The sequence below is a fragment of the Haemaphysalis longicornis genome, unplaced genomic scaffold (genome assembly GCF_048455015.1).
Source record: "Haemaphysalis longicornis isolate Haplotype H1 unplaced genomic scaffold, Haemaphysalis longicornis Haplotype H1 scaffold_3, whole genome shotgun sequence".
Classification (NCBI taxonomy): Eukaryota; Metazoa; Arthropoda; class Arachnida; order Ixodida; family Ixodidae; genus Haemaphysalis; species Haemaphysalis longicornis.
The window spans coordinates 93,380,898-93,397,332 of NW_027526335.1; the positions used below are offsets into that span (position 1 = coordinate 93,380,898).

Here is a 16,435-nt window from a genome sequence, read left to right on the forward strand (position 1 = left end):
GGATGACATTTTCATTGCTATCCTTGGTGTGTTGCGGTTGGGTGTCTTCCCGTGTAAATTGTGGAGAGAGAGAGAGAGAGAGAGAGAGAGAGAGAGAGAGAGAGAGAGAGAGAGAGAGAGAGAGAGAGAGAGAGAGAGAGAGAGAGAGAGAGAGAGAGAGAGAGAGAGAGAGAGAGAGAGAGAGAGAGAGAGTTTATTGAACGGGTACAACTTACATGGCAAAGTTTTGCCTCTCAACAGAGGGCACAAGTCTGGCGGGGGGAGGGAAGAGCAGTGAAAGGGCAATGGAATAATAGGAAGGGCTATGAAATAACAGTCGAAAAAAGCTATGTACAGACTATTATACATGCACACGCAGGCTATATACAGACTAAAAATTGCGGAGCACTTTTTGGTTCATACGTAGTGGAACGATCGTTCTTTGAGGTCGTCACTCTTTATTAAGCCGTTGGCTGCCCTTGCAAGCTAACAATTGCCTGCTGTTTAGCTAATTAAATATGACGCGCCGTGTCACATGTTCACGTAACTTGGCGTCAACGAAGCATGCCAGTTCCTGTTGCACAACAGTTGCGCACGCGTTCTTCGGATAGCATGCATGCTTGAGTAATTTACAATACAACCCCGACATTGAGTGGGGGCGTAGCAGTCATGTGTGACAGTAATTATTCTCCATTACCACGCAACCATTGCATCTCGAGGACGTAGCAATCGAACGGCAAGAATTAAATCGTCGTGTGCCCGTGACCTGAAGTAAGACAATGAGTGAAGCCCTTGTGTATTGTTGAGCTTGCTCCAAGTAGGCCCAATCGCCCGCTTGCGTTTCTATTGAAGATACTTGCGCGCGACGTTGTACACGTCCTGAGAACAGCCGTTGTTATCAGGGTTATTTTCTAGTCGGTGTCAAGTTCTGCGAATTGTCAAGCTGCCTTTGGTCACATCTTTCTTCCTCCACCTACCTTTATATCTGCATATTCCTGCGGGACCGTCAAAGACTTTTCTATTTGGCTAAATAGCGGTACACATCTTTGCAGCGCTGGAAAACAGCCAAAATCGTTTATGTTGTATTGTTGGTGCTGCAGATCTGATCCACATTTTCTTCTCTGGCTGAGGTTAATTAATATTTACACTGAACACGCTAATGAGTATTTAGGTGCTTGCTATCAGTGAGAAAAATACTCAGTACTGTAAGCACCACACGCCGAGATAGAACCACTAGCCAGTGCTAGAAACCACATACCTTAAACGCGCATGGCTGCGCAGTAATTATAACGCAAAATGCAGAAGTAGTTTAAGAATGAACGAATGTGCGATTACCCAATGATCATTCGAAGCCGTGCTTATGTGGATGCTTTCCGTTCAAGCGAGGCCACTGCCGCTCTCAGCGAACGCAGTGTGCCCTATGCACAATGGGCGCAGGAGCTCGAAAGAATGAAAGCGCACTTATGCCTTTTTTGTGAGGGGTTCTTAGATCGAATTAGAGGATAGCGGAAGCTGTTGTAATAAAGTGGATGTAAATGTATACATAAGAACCGTTTCCAAATCTGCACAGCTATAATGACACCCAAACGCCAGGTAAAATATTTCGCGGTTACTGATACTCGACTCTTTGTTTTATGCGAGTACGAGCACCGTTTACCCTAAATGGGTTCATCATAGTCCGGATATCTGTCACCTCATTGGCAAGATATGGAAGGAATGAAGTCAAAGGAAGTATTAATATTAATACTCATGAGTGAGCTCAGAAACAAAAAGAAAACAGGAAATTACGTCTTTGTAACGTTGAGTGGATGGTAAAGCTGAAGGTTCAAAATGGCACTAATTCCTCGTAGCTGTTAAGGGCTGTAACCCTCGCGTTGCTGTTGCTGTTACCTGGTTGGTACTGTTGCGATGGTTGTTAGCCTGTTTTTTCAGGAAATTAAAGAGGTATTTTCTACGCCCGACACCTACCATACGTTCGCAGAAGAACTGCTTTTATGCGGGCCCATGCGGTGATGTTAGCGTGTCCATGTATTCAACATGAGAATCGCAACGTTGCTGTCGTTGCGCTAACGCACGCAAGCTTTGTTTCTGTGCGCTACCCCCCCCTCCCCCCCCCTTTCCCCTGTGCCCAAGAAAAAAAAAAACGTTTGCATACGTCGAAAAGAACCAAACGTCGGGCTGTATTTCTGGGCGTGTGTGTGAAATTTATCACACACACGCTTTTTATCATACCCGTTGAAATTCTGTAGTGGAAAGTTGCACTCGGTGCATTCGAATTTCGCGAAGAGCATTCATGAGTCGTGGGCTTAGAAATAATGATGGCGGAGATGAAACAAGAAAGTAAGATAATACAAGAAAGTATTCTTCAAACTACTGTTAGAGTCAGCGTAAAGTTGCTGTCACTTACTGGAATATGATCGCATGTTTTCATTCGTGGACGAAGGATTTTAACTCCTCAGCGCGATAAACGATTAAGAAGAGAAATACACGCGGAAAAAGTTATATGGCCTTGTTTACCACATGTTTTCTCCGGTCGCTGCGGGCAAGGTCATCATTACAGAAGCGCCCAAAATAGCGAAATTGGAGAAGATGTAGAGATTAATGTTTTGTTGGGCCAATTCGAGGTCGGATTGCAGGCTGCTTGAGTTGCTCCGCCCTATGGGCATGACGCCGATATGAGGTTCGCACACAATAGTAGGAACACACACGCACGCTGGCCGGGAACAGTCTTGAACAAGCGCCAAGTATCTTTGGGGTTCATTTCATAAGAATCACAGAGCTTCGCAGTGACTAGTCGCGGTTACACGGGGACGCCACATTGTCACTGCGGCCGCTCTAAAAAGTAACTATGACCGAAATTACGGGTCATTACAACCACCCTGTTTTTGTGTGTGTGTGTGTGTGTGTGTGTAGACCGAGAAAAGCCGCCCCCTTCTCTTTATGTCGACAAACCCTCTCCCTTCGTCCACCTGTTGGGGTCATATTTTGAGATAAGATGGCGGATATTACCCCTAGACAATGTCTTCCCAGCAATGTATTTGTGTTTGGAAGTGAAGCCGACTTTAAAGCATTCGGTGTGAGCTCGGTTTTTGTAAGCTGGCTTTCCCGCATTGTGTGTTGCACGGTGAAGCCTACTCGTGTAGAACAAAAATAGTTCGGACGCGGCAGTAGGAGAACACCGAAGACGATCATGCCGCTACGCCAAGCGTAAGCGCGATGGCCGTCGCGACCACGGATACCGCGAGGCGGAAAACCCACGGTTTCTGTGTGGCTAGAACCGCGCTGAACGCTTACCCGGCGTAACGGCGCGGTTCGAGCGGTTGTTTTGGGCCAACCGCCGGTAACCCACCTTAACATAGTGAAATGGTACTGGCATTTTTTGGACCCCCCATTCATTCCCGCAGCAGTCGTCGCTTCTGTTAAAGGGGGCTGATTAGTGGGCTGATTTAACTGTGTACGGCGACCAATAAGACGTACATCTAAAACTAAGACTAATTACGGCAAACAAGCGGCCACTTATCAAGTGCCACATCATGTCTTGAACATCCTAGCTGATAATTTAAAATTTAACACTAGTGCAACCGTATTTAAAACCGAAATTAAGGTGATGCTTATAGAAAAGAAAGGGAGATGTGACAATCACTGGGCATGTCTCATTCTAAGGAATTTAAACTGTATTGTGTGTAGACGTGATTTTTTTACAGGCCTAACGGACAATCAGTAGAGAAATGTGTCGTGTTCCATTGTTTCCGCTAGTAACAGGTATTGAAAAAAAAGTTTAATGTATATTGTACAACTTGATTATCATTATTGGAAATGTACGATTTTTTGTGTTTTTCTTAATTTACTTATTTTTTCCTCTCTGTATTGCTGGATGCTATTGCTAAGCACGCATGTTTGATTGAAACGTGTCCTGTTTTGTGAACTCCTCTGCTGTGAACTCCAGAGGGTCAGGAGCCCTCGTCAGACACTCAATGCCTTTAGCTCCTGCCCCGTCAGCAGGCATTGTAACACCGTATGCTGAAAAATAAAACACCCTTTAAACGAGAGCCTGACGCGAGGTTTGACTTTCCTGCTTTCTTCGCAGGCCAACGGCAACCACCATCGGGGCGTGGCCCTTCCACCGCCTCCTCCGGACATCCCAGAGGTGATCATCACCGCCTCGCGGGAGGTGGACGAGAACAAGGAGCGCGGAAACTGGTCCTCGGGACTCGAGTTCCTCCTCTCCTGCCTCAGCTACGCCGTGGGACTCGGAAACATATGGCGCTTCCCCTACCTCTGCTACCGCAACGGAGGAGGTGGGCTCACGCATGCACTTCTTAGATTGCTCAAGAATTGCCCGAATACATCGCTGTTTGTGCTCATACCAAAATGCAATCACGCCTTGTGCCCCGATTATGATATAACAAGGAGCAGCGGGAATGCCGCGTACATTTCGGGGACACGCACCTTGAAGCGCACAGCATGTCTTGCCACCAATCTTTTGCGCCTGTCACAAAAGGGTAAACACGTAAAAGATACTTAAAAAATATTTCCTCGACAAATAATACAATTGGTAACAGGATTGCTTGTTTTCGAGGGTATTTGCAACAAAAAAATTTATACTCTCCCCCCCTCCCCCGCCTAGGAGGACTTCGACACACCGCCAAAATCGAAATTCTTGATAATTAAACCCCTGTTTGCAACCGCTTTTACGATGACACAGAAAGCAGGTTGAGGAGGTTTATTTTTGTTTGTCATTTGGGTATGCTCAAAACTGCTCCTGTGCAGCTCCGTATTTTATTTGCGCATAGATTTTCTATGGCGGGAACAGTTTTGGACTGCCCGTGAACTGCCAAGAACCGTTGTGGAGAGGCCAATAGGAGAGACCAATATTTTCAGCGTGCCATTATTTTTGACCAAACTCTTCCGAGTGAAAACGCCGTCTTTAACTCCCTTTTTTCCACAGGGGCCTTTCTCATCCCGTACACCATCATGCTCCTGTTCGTGGGACTGCCGCTCTTCTTGATGGAGCTGTCGTTCGGACAGTACGCCAGTGAAGGGCCGATTACTATATGGAAGATATCACCGTTATTTCAAGGTACGGATACCAGTGATGCGCCGTGTTTCCAACCGGTAAACGTTTCATGTGGCAGCGCTGGGAATCGGGGATCCAGTCTCCCACTGTGCCACGTGTACTAGGCTGATGTTGACGTCTGCAAGAGCTGATAGGCGACACTGCCTTACAAGCGGGAAGAAAAAAAAACGAGGATCTGAAATGACTGGCTTTAACAGCAGATTTAACATTATGCAGGGGATTTAACATGGTCTATACTGGCTATAAAAATTGTTACCAACTCCACAATTTCTTGCGGTCACTCTTAAGAATTTCTTGACAGCTGATACCTCAGATAGTAAACTCCCTTAATCTTTAGGCATCCTTTTTGTTAGAGGCCTAAGTTTTATATTGTTCTCACAGCAGTTGTCTCTCCTTTGCAGGAATTGGGTACGCGATGTTCCTAATGACCACCTTGGTCGGTATTTATTACAACATGATCCTCGCTTGGGCACTATTCTACTTGGGCTCGTCATTGACCACGACACTTCCGTGGAGTTCTTGCAGCAACTGGTGGAACACCGATGGTAAGCAGTTTGACCCCCCTTCCGATGTAGACGTGAGGGATTGGGTTCTTTTTGTTAAGTACAGTACAGGTGCGCGAATATTCGGACCTTCGAATACATTGTCACTATTGTTTTTTATTCAATTATAATTACGGGGAAATTTTGCTGTTTGACGTATTAGAAGTTTTCGAATATTCGAAATTTACGAATAACAGCTAGAGCAGTAGACGTTGGCTCTGCCGCGCGACACGCAATCTTTCACGCCTCACTGCATGGCCCGCGCATTTGGGTTGGCTTTTTTTTTGCACAACGGAAAAGCTGTGCAACAAAGCCTACCGCGTACAAGCCTTGTGCGAAACGTGATGCTACCTTGGTGTATCTTGGCTGAAGTGGAACGCTACCTAAGGGAAATGTGTAAACAGAAAGAAGCTTGGTCTCAGCATAGTGGCAAGAGTGAGGAATCAAGAATTATTACTTGGTGACTTGCAGTAAGGGTTAGCCTCTTCTCAATGACTGGAGGTACCAGTTAAACATGTTACCCGTGTTTACAGCATGTTGTGGTACCTGCATTTCTTCATGGCAATGTATGCCAAATTTGTCTTTTCACTTATCCGCCGTATTTTCGTCATCATTAATTTTCTTGTACTGTTTTATTTTCAAGCACTAGTACACGACACCAAGATGTGTCAGACCCTGACCGCCCAAGTTGTCCGTTTTTTGCAGCTAGGTTTTAGAAGGTCTATACACACCGGAGAAAACAAATGTGCAAAAAAATATAGCTCGATTTGAAGTCGCCTTTTTATATTCTCATTCAATTGCTAGTCTTGAATTTGACATTTACACTCCTATAGTTAAAAGGGTGCTAACGTGAAAGAATGCAGCAGTTAAGCATCATGCATCTAGCATTGAAGACAAAGCGTCGACATGAGAAAGTATTTAGTTATCAAAAGCAGAATGATTACTCCAAACAACAGCCAAAGTAAGGTTTAGTTAACAAAACAAGATGAGTCAAAACAAATTGTTAAGATCAATCAATACAGTATGTCATACATAGTGACATTGCTGTGAGTGGGGCTATGGCAACGTCGCTGGCTCATTTCTGCTTAAACATTGTTCAGTTCAGAGCTCCTCCGCTCAGAATAATGCAGCACCATTTTTTGTTCTCACATCAATGAGGTACAAGTTCACAGCACTGGGACTCAGTCCACTGGACCCGATGCACACGGGTGTGTAATGAATTTATTACAAGGAATAACCTGTAATAATTAATGTGTCTTGAATTTCTTGAAGCTTTTACTATTTTTGCATTAGTAACAGAAAATATGATAATTTAATTATCTTTTTTTGCAAACGAATACATGTAATCATGCTACAAGGGCTGAGGTTACGGAATTCCTGATATTTTTTCTTTTCAAGTGTCCTGACTTCTGATTAGTCAATTTGCAAAGGAACGACAATATAGTTGGGATTTTTAGAGGCACTTCGCAAATACTAAAAGGCTGTGGAGGCGGGAAAAAGAGAAGCAAGTCATAAATTGGCAGGTAGAGCTGGCATGTACATCTCGGCCGACACAGCAGAGAAAGCTGGAGAAAGTAACATGACCTGTTATCAGTACAGAGACAGGTACTTAACATTTGTAACTGGAATCAGTTTGATTTCTCAATGAAGCAATCATTGGAACAATAAATGACGGTTTTTAATTTTTTGGGGGTAATACGTGCAAGAAAAATAACAAACATGTCACCCTGCAGCGTGCCGGCGGTTCGACACGAAGAACTGCACGTCTCACGGCGGCGTCCACCTGGCCAACGGCACGTGCATCCTCCAGGAGGAAGTTGATCCTGCCGTCTGGGACACGGTGAAGAATTCTACGGACAACACCAAGATGGCCAGTGACGAATTCTTCCAGTAAGGCCCAGTTATACTTTTTCCCGACTGCGTAATCTCCGTCACGATGTCTCTGATGCACTGTCTCACAAGGCTTTGACGAAAGATATTGCTGATGGCATATTAGTGAATTTTGTGTACAAAAAGACTTAGTCAGCTAAAAAACAGAGGGCTGCACTTTTTCGAAGTCTTTGTGGCACCCTTGCATGAACAATTAATGAATAGTTAGCTTGCTCTTCAGCCAAGAAGCAGTGGTGCTTATGTTTGAGGGTAGCGAGAATTATGGACAATGAACGTCTTTTGACCTATCTCTATATTAAACTAAGGGCCCATCAAAACAAACCCCCCTACTCCAGAAGCTTATAGGGATGAAATAAAAGCTAGATAGCTAAAGCAATGGGTCTGTTTCTGTATCTTTTTGTCAGGTAGATTTGGCTGAAAACGTGCAAAATAGAAATGCTTTATGTAAATATTTTATTGATGTTGGTGTGCGGAAAAGGCGAACGTGAGAACAAACCACGCCACTCCTCTCTTCATTGCTCGTGCCTTCCATACATTTTTTTCCAACTTTTCACAATCAGTATTTGCTACAGAAAAGCTGCCGCTAAGTCCATGGTTTGCTTAAAACGCAGACACCCAGTCGCCAGAACCAAGTGCAACAGATAATCTGTGAACAGGTTATTCTTTTAGCATCACAATAACTGTATAGAAAATTGTTCCCATGGCATCGCTACATGTCCAAATGCAAAAAAATTTCTGCACTCCCCAATTTTAGATAATGGAGCGCTCCTTTTAACGGCCTTTTAGAAGCTGTTTTATAAATGCAATATTTCACATACAACAAGCTTTTACCATGAGTACAATATTAAGAAAAAAATAAAAAAATTCCAGAAAATTTTTTGGTAATTAGTATTTGTAAAATGTGGCAGCTCATAGAAGGGCAGTATACAAAAATAATTTGTGGTTCGCCTCTTTGAAACCCCTTGCAACTATCTCTCAAACATGATATCTAACCAAGAGAAGGTGTGCCAGAAAACAGTTTGAACACTTGAGAACTGTATAGAGTGTAAACAATACACGAAATGCTGGGCTGAGCACAAAGGCACTAAGGTTACTCAGCTAACGAGGCTTACATGGAACTCCCCGGTGTCCAATCTGTACAATAATATTGTTTCTTTCGTGAATTACATTGTATTTTTGTGACTAGCATTTTACCTTTCTAACCTTGTTGTGTAGCTTTTTCTTCGTGTGCTCTAGCAAGAGCCCATATAGTACATGATGTTATGTAATTTAATGTATGTAACATACTATACATTAATGTTATGTGCTACTGTAAGTTAATGTACATGATGTACTGTATAGACTTGCAACAATCAAAGCAGAAACTTCTAATCCTTATTCCTGTACGTCATATTCCGAGGGCGTTTAGGTGCGAATGAATGAAATGAAATGAAATTAAACTCACTTGCTGCTCCCAATAACACGTCTCTTCCTTCCAATGCCCAGTGTTGATATGTGATGTGACCTGAGTGTTTCCGTTTCCTTTTCCGCAGCAACTTTGTCTTGGACCTGACGGAAGGCCTGCACGATCTTGGAGGTGTGCGCTGGCAGTTGGCCCTGTGCCTTTTCATTTGCTGGGTCATTGTGTTCTTCTGCCTGTACAGGGGTGTCAAGACAATGGGAAAAGTGAGTGCCTTTAGTCCTTCGCTACAGCTGCGAGCTTCATCGATCATTGGGTGCCAGCATGGCATTTTGCTGCTGTGTATATATGCCTTTCCTGTGGAGTACACACCACACTTGGTGTATGCACAAGTAGCGCTAAAAATATTCCAGCAATGAAGAAACAGAAAGCTGGCTAATCCACATAAAATACAAACACGAAGGCATGCCATTTTTTGTTTTTTTTGTGGGCGTATTTAAAAACATAGAAGCTTGCTTCAAGTGTATGCACTGGCACTGTTTTCTCGCGGTGTTTTGAAGCTCGTTCGGTTTTCTCTGAGATGTTCTTGCTCTTTCTTAGAAGGATATAAAAAAACTGCAGCCATCTGTGCGCTGCCCCTGACAGAAACTGGTGCGTTGCATTAAACGCTTTCGAATATTCAGTGAACATCAATGGGAAGGGGGTGCGAATGTGGCATGCAGCTTATTTTTTAGCTACTATGGCTACAACAGAGGTAGAACTATGACAACAGAATGACCCCGTGGTCGCAGCAGGGTCATTTTCTTGTCGTCAGGGTCAGGATCATCTGACCAGCAGGGTATGAATGAAAAACTGACCATGAAAATAGCAGTGGTAAACTGTAACTACGAAGGTGCATACCTTGGCTCATTTTGATAAGGATTTTGCCCCCATTCTCTGACCTCAGATTCCCACCCCATAAGCTCGTGTAACCCACACAGCTTATTAAAGCTGTGTGGGTTAATTATAAGTTTTTTATTTATTTATTTATTTAAAATACCTTACAGGCCCGGGGCATTGAGTAAGGGGGTTACATGAAAATTGCAGAAGGTGCAAGCAGCCAACACTCGGCAGAAAAGATTGTAAAGAACTAAAAACTTCAGTACACACATGGCATAATCGGAGAAATAGAAGAGAAGAAAAACGGATAATTACATTGCAGGGAAATAACGCAAAAAGTGCTACAATGTTCAGAGCACACAAACCTCATCAATTGAAAGGTACATATCTCGCAATAACATCTGACGACAGAAAATGCGAAAAAATAATTAACATATTTGCGACAGATAGCGTGCACACGACACGCACAAAAAAAACGCTGGAGGCAAGGGAAAAAACCGCAGCACTTCAAACACCTTGCCCAGTGAAGGAAACAAGATGATGCCTAATTATATCTGCTGCTCTGCAAGTGCTCGTGTAGAAGATGACGAAATTTTTCCTGATTAATTTCAGCAGCAATGCTGTCAGGACGTCTATTCCATACGCGAATGGCCACAGGAAGCGCAGAAAAGTTAAACAAATGTGTGGAACCATACATACGGGAAAAACCTAATTGGTTATTTAATCTTCTGGACGTGTTTGATGCGATTTGGATAGGTAATGTGGAACGAGTGCAGTTATAAACATATTTCTGGAGCAATGATAAAAGGTCGATATCGCGGCGAAGAATTATAGGCTGGAGGGAAAGATCAAGCTTCATTTTTGTTTCAAAATTAGTGATGCAAGTGTATTAACCATTATACCTGCTATAAGCTGCCTTAATGCTTAGTGTTTTCAGCATACCTGGAGGTGATTGAAAGAGTTGGCACCATTTGGTATAGATCGGGAGGGGCATCAGGGACAGCTTCTGCTCGAAGTTGGGCTGGGGTCTGGAAGTCACACAATTCTGCTGTGATGTTCTTGTCGGAACAGGGCCTTTATGTTTTTTCTTCCCTTTGCAGGTTGTCTACTTCACAGCTTTGTTTCCCTACGTGGTTCTGGTGATTCTGCTGATCCGAAGCTGTACCCTCGAAGGCTCGTACGATGGTATTATGTTTTACCTGACACCACAGTGGGAACGACTTCGGGAAGCAAGGGTAAGACGCCGTACTTCACGCATTCTCGCAGCCGTTAACTCGGTGGAAAATTTGTGCAGCACAGCTTAAAATTTGAGCAACTTTAATGAATAAAAGGAATTTATATATAATGCATGCTATTTTGTTTTTTAATCTTGTTCCTGCTCTTGGGCGGTAATCACTGTCTTGCGCTGATCTAAATATTGGTAGGGATAAGCTTTAATTACCGATTTTAATATCGCTAGGAATAAACCATAATTACCAGCCTAGATATCACTAGGAATAAACATTAAATCAACCGCAATATTGCAGTGATTCGAGCTACTGCGAATTCGGTCAGCCCAGCTATCATGTTTGACTAGCGAAAATCTGCGTGCCATGCATTATCATGCAATACGAATGTACACAATTCTTTTCCTTAACGTACTCCTTACACGTAACAGAGACAATTGCGGATGCGGCACGACGCTCCCAATTTATAAAAGTTTTTTTCGAAACCACCTTTTTGCACCTGTTGTGACATAACCAAGGTTACTGCTTCTTTCCAGGTTGATCACGTTAGTTTAACACACTCGCATTAAAGCGTCGTTGATGCAGACTTACATCTTAGTTAACCGATATATCCGCTGTATTCAGGCAACCCCGCGTATTGCGCTGTACCTAAAAAAATTCTGGCGAGCCTGAGGTCATAGAAACAAGCAAATGAAATAAAAAAACGAAAAAGAGAGACTCTCTTATTGCTGACACAAACGCATGCGAGACTGGGGGCGACGCGCACACTGCAGGTACGGCAACCCTATCACGACTGCATAGGCCTTTTTCCCTGTATCGTCTCAGGTCTGGGGCGACGCTGCAATGCAGATCTTCTTTTCCCTGTCCCCGTGCTGGGGAGGCCTCATTACTTTAGCCAGCTACAACCGTTTCCATAACAACTGCTACAGGTAAGCCTTCACTCTGTACTGCATTCCTCTTCCTCTTATTCCTCACATGTCGCGTGCCGCGTTTCTTCCTTCACTTTGTTGCTGCCACCTCTTTGATGCTGCTACTGTTCTTGACTGTCAGTGTTCTCGGGACTGTTTCCATTGAACTGATGCTGTGATGTTTTGGTTTTATTGTTCCGCGTTAATTGTTCTTTCTTGCTGCGATGAGCTTTGGCGCGACTCACTTGTGAACTCCTGTGTCGGATGTTTTGGGTGCCCGTATCTTGGTCTTGGTTTTGAGTCTGGTGTTGTTCTTTTTTGCAACGATGAACTTTGTCGCGACTCTCTTTGGAACTACTGTGTCGAATATTTTGAGTGCTGCGTTTTGGTTTGTGTCCGGTGTTTTTGTTCCGCCGTGTCTCTTTCCCACATAGGATCTAACGTGGGGGCCAGTGGGCTGTCCTAACCCTCGTTTCCGTTTCTTTTGCACCCTGTTTGCAGGGACACCCTGTTCATCTGCTTCGGCAACTGCGGCACGAGCTTCTTCGCCGGCTTTGTCATATTTAGCATAGTCGGTTTCATGGCACACAAGCTCGGTGTGAACGTGTCTGAAGTCGCTGCTCAAGGTAATTTGCCACTCGCGAGACACTGAAACCTACTCTGCCTGTGCCTCTCGTTGTGATGTCCCGCAATGACAGCCGCTCACGCACAAAAATGCCTACGCCTTTGGACTCGCCCTTGGAAATGTCCTCATTCGATCATTGGGCAACACGCCTCCAGAGCGCAAAAAAAAACGCAGCAAAGCAGTTGTCCCGCTTGCGCGATGACTTCGCATCGTTATTCGGCCTCTGGCAGAACTTGCTTTTCATGCACAACACTGGAGCGCCTTCTCGAGGCAATGAATGCAAGTGTCGAAAGTGGATCAGCCTATCCTGCAAAAAGAAGTTAACTTCAGCGCAGGAAAAGGAAAAACGATTGGAAATTGTGCGGTTAGCGTCACTATCGCTGACTGTGACTGTGACTTCGCACCGAATTGATTTCTGATTGGCATACCCCAAAGCCCAAAAGATTGACTCCTCACAAGGATCGGTGCTGCGCTGGAAAAACAAATTCTGCTAAAGAGAGCCTCGAAGGAATCGTGAGCGAAGAGGTAAGTCGGCGGCTGAGTTAAATGGCATGAAAGGCACGGACACCCGAAGGAAGAGAAGAAGACTGCTGCGAGAAGAAGACAAAGACAACTAGCCAGCATGTGCTCCGCACTGTACCGTACGGGACGCGAGGGCCCGTGACGCAAACCTCCTGCTATATTTCCTCTCTTCCTGTATGACTTGGAAGGAGATTAAAACCATTTCTGTTCCAGGCCAGCGTGTTTGGAATGACTTTGAATGACCCCTCTCGGGGATGGTATACGTTGCTGGTGTTGACCTCTGTGTGTGTGTGTATGTTTCTCCTGGAAAGCATTAAACTTGGTTTTTTCATGCCATGTGTACTGATTGATTGTGCGCTGTATAAGCGCAGTTAAGGCTTGTGAACTGTTTGTGGCCTGTTGCAGAGAAAAAATGTGGACGAAATGTAAGTATCTCAAGTACGGTGCCTTGTCTTGTTTTTGTCCTGCATACTATTCCTTTTTTCATTTCTGTCTGTTTCAGTTTCCTGTGAATTGTTACAACTGCTCCTGTTCTCTTTGCTCCAGTGTAGTTCATTTTGTTGCCTCCACATTTGGTTTACCTCTCTCTTGGCTGCGTGACATTTTTTAGTTTTTTGAACAGAGCTTGCAGTTTGCCATGTTCTCGCGTGATCGCCTTCTTTCTGTACTTGTTTCAAACAGGCCCTGGTTTGGCATTTGTGGCTTACCCGGAAGCAGTCACTCATTTACCCCTGCCTCCGCTGTGGGCTTTCCTCTTCTTCTTCATGTTGATGACACTGGGAATGGGAACTCAGGTAAATGACCTTCGCGATCCACTAGAGGCATTGCAAGCGATGTATCCACTTTGTGTGCTGCACTATAGCTGCAGACGTCCGGCACATTAGCAGCAGGGGTCAGCTACTGCAAGAATTGTGGCGGAGAGGTCCCCACCGTATGTAACTACAGTGAAACCCCGTTCATACGTTCTTCACCGGACCAGGAAAACAAAACTTAACAACCAGGAAAACGCAGCAGTGAGGAAACCTTCGCAAATGAATTAAAACATTGTAGCTTTGACTTGCAACCATGTATTTATGCCACTTTGGCTTTCTAGCCTTAAAAAAAGCTCGAGAATGTAGGATTGCTGCTTTTCGCGATCGCTGGAAAACACCACGCGTGGAAATTCAAGGCCCCTAGCGATGTTGACTGCCTTCCGTACGGCTGCTTGTCTACTGCATTTCGTACGTCAAGCTTTTCCTGAAGGGAAAGCGCCTCCCGTTTTTGTGTCGCCATCAAGGAACGACAAAGTTCGTGGTTAAAAGTTCAACGGTATTCTAAGCGCACAATGACGACAACAGTGTGTTCTATTCTTTCGGTGGTGCTTTTATGGCAAACACGCACTTCCAGCATTCCGATGTAAAACTTCCGTTGTAAGTGCAGTGATGATGGTGATAGCATAGAGTAACATAGGGCCTTCTAGTTCTTCTAGTTATGACGAATCACACCCGCGCGTGGCTTGATGCAGCCAGTTCCGAAGGCAAGCCTGACCAAGGCTCGTCAAGCGTCAAAATGGCGGTCCGCACATGTTGCCCAGGTGGCTTCGGAGTGCCAGGTTGTGACGAATGATCTGGGAACGTACTCTGAACCATGACGCAACAGTGAGGATTTTAATACATGGGACTCTATGTGAGCTGCGCCGGGACTAGACAAAAACAACATAGCAGCCAGGAAAAACGCAGCACTGAGGAACTTGAGAGCGGGGTTCTACTGTATTTGGGTTATAAAACCCAGCTTCACATATTTATAGAGATGTGCGAATGTTCTAAACTTCGAAACTTCAAAAATAGTGTTTGCTATTCATTTGAGCTGCAGCACAGTTTTACCTTTCAAATATTTAAACATTCGAAATTTGCAAATAATAAAGCGATAAAAGTTGTCTCTGCCGCCACGACATGCAACCTTGCAAACATTACTGCTTACCACAACCTGCGCTCCATGTTCTTCTTGGTTAACTTTTTTGCACGATGCTAAAGTTGCGCAGAAAAGCTTTACACGTGTCAGCCTTACACGAAGCAAGTGTGTGCGAACTCTGGTGTATGTGAGTGGAAGTGAAATTCTGCTTGTGTAAAATTTATAAGCTTAACAGAACTTTCCTGCCAATGTACTTGCATGGGGGAGGAATCAAAACTTATTAGTCGTTGGCAATGCTTGCAGCAAGGTACTGGCCATACAAGCCACTCGCACATCTAGCCTCTTTTCAATGACAGGAGATGCCGCAGCCAGCCCAATATGTTGCTCTATTCGCAGCATGTTGAGGAACCTGCATTTCCTCATTGCATAGTACACGAACTTTTTGTTCCTATGCTTTGCCCCCTTGTCAATCTTTTGTTTTGAATGTTCTTTGCCATTTTGTTTTCAAGCACTGCGACAAGAACACTCATATTTGCTAAGTCTTGACTGCTTTAGTTATCATTTTCTGCAGTATTCTAAAGAAGCCCTGCGTGCCTTAAAGCAGAGGTATTTGTATTAAAAAATATTCAATTCAATTTACAGTTAGTTTGTACTATTCATATTGGATTTGCAGTGCCAAACTTTATATTTGCACACCTTTTTGAGCTACCAGCCATAAAAGTATTGAGATGTTGTGAAGTGCTAGATATTTGTGCTTTTCAATTGCCAGGGTGGTTGACCAGTAGAAAAAACTCAAGCATGTGATGTAAGCATTTTTTGCGAAGAACTGCAGAAATTGATTCACTTGCTGTTAAATAATCGTTCACCAAAATTATTGTTCACACTAAAATTCTTAGTAAGTCTTAGTTTTCGGTGAACTTATTTGTAAGTGTAATGCTCTAAAAATCTTAATAACATCTCATCTATGCACTACCTCAAAAAAGACCTGGAAAGCTGCAAGTCTGGAAAATGCGTTTGTCTGATATTGCTTTAAAAAAATCCCAGGACACCTAAGCACTTCTCATGAGTTGTGTATGCGACACCAGTAATGTCCAACTGAATGCCACTCATGCTCTTTCCAGTTTTGTGCTGCGAGTAATGAGGGCTGTTGCACCGTTTTGCCAGGGCAGTGAGCGCGTGTTTGATACGCCACCAAACATTGCAGTTACAGCCACTGCTGCAACTCTCTGCTGTCTACGTCGCCGTGCGTTGCCTTACAGCGCAGTCCTTAGCTTGTGTTTTTACTCTATTGCGACACTCGTAGCTTGCACTGATATTATTGCGGCTGCCATGTCGGTGCACATATGCGATAGAAGGCTGTGAGCTTATCTGTCACTCTTATCTCGAACGCCGCTGAGAAAGCTGAGAGCAATGCAAGAGAAAGGGTGGTCGTGACGTAATGTGGAACATAGCAACGTGTCGAAGTGCAGCACAAGACAAGGGACAAAAACACCGAAAA

At 44.2% G+C, this 16,435-nt stretch overlaps 1 protein-coding gene across 4 annotated transcripts in view; it reads left to right on the forward strand.

The window, feature by feature from the left end:
* The window catches only part of LOC144174882 (sodium- and chloride-dependent glycine transporter 1-like), a 112,134-nt gene that overhangs the window by 80,981 nt on the left and 14,718 nt on the right, over nt 1–16,435 (forward strand). For all 4 annotated transcript variants that reach the window (XM_077703842.1, XM_077703841.1, XM_077703839.1 and 1 more), the window contains exons 2-10: nt 4,067–4,277; nt 4,928–5,059; nt 5,458–5,601; nt 7,332–7,488; nt 9,021–9,153; nt 10,867–11,001; nt 11,818–11,921; nt 12,402–12,526; nt 13,729–13,841. In XM_077703842.1, coding sequence (XP_077559968.1) covers nt 4,067–4,277; nt 4,928–5,059; nt 5,458–5,601; nt 7,332–7,488; nt 9,021–9,153; nt 10,867–11,001; nt 11,818–11,921; nt 12,402–12,526; nt 13,729–13,841 — 1,254 coding nt within the window. The remainder of the gene's footprint in view (nt 1–4,066; nt 4,278–4,927; nt 5,060–5,457; nt 5,602–7,331; nt 7,489–9,020; nt 9,154–10,866; nt 11,002–11,817; nt 11,922–12,401; nt 12,527–13,728; nt 13,842–16,435) is intronic.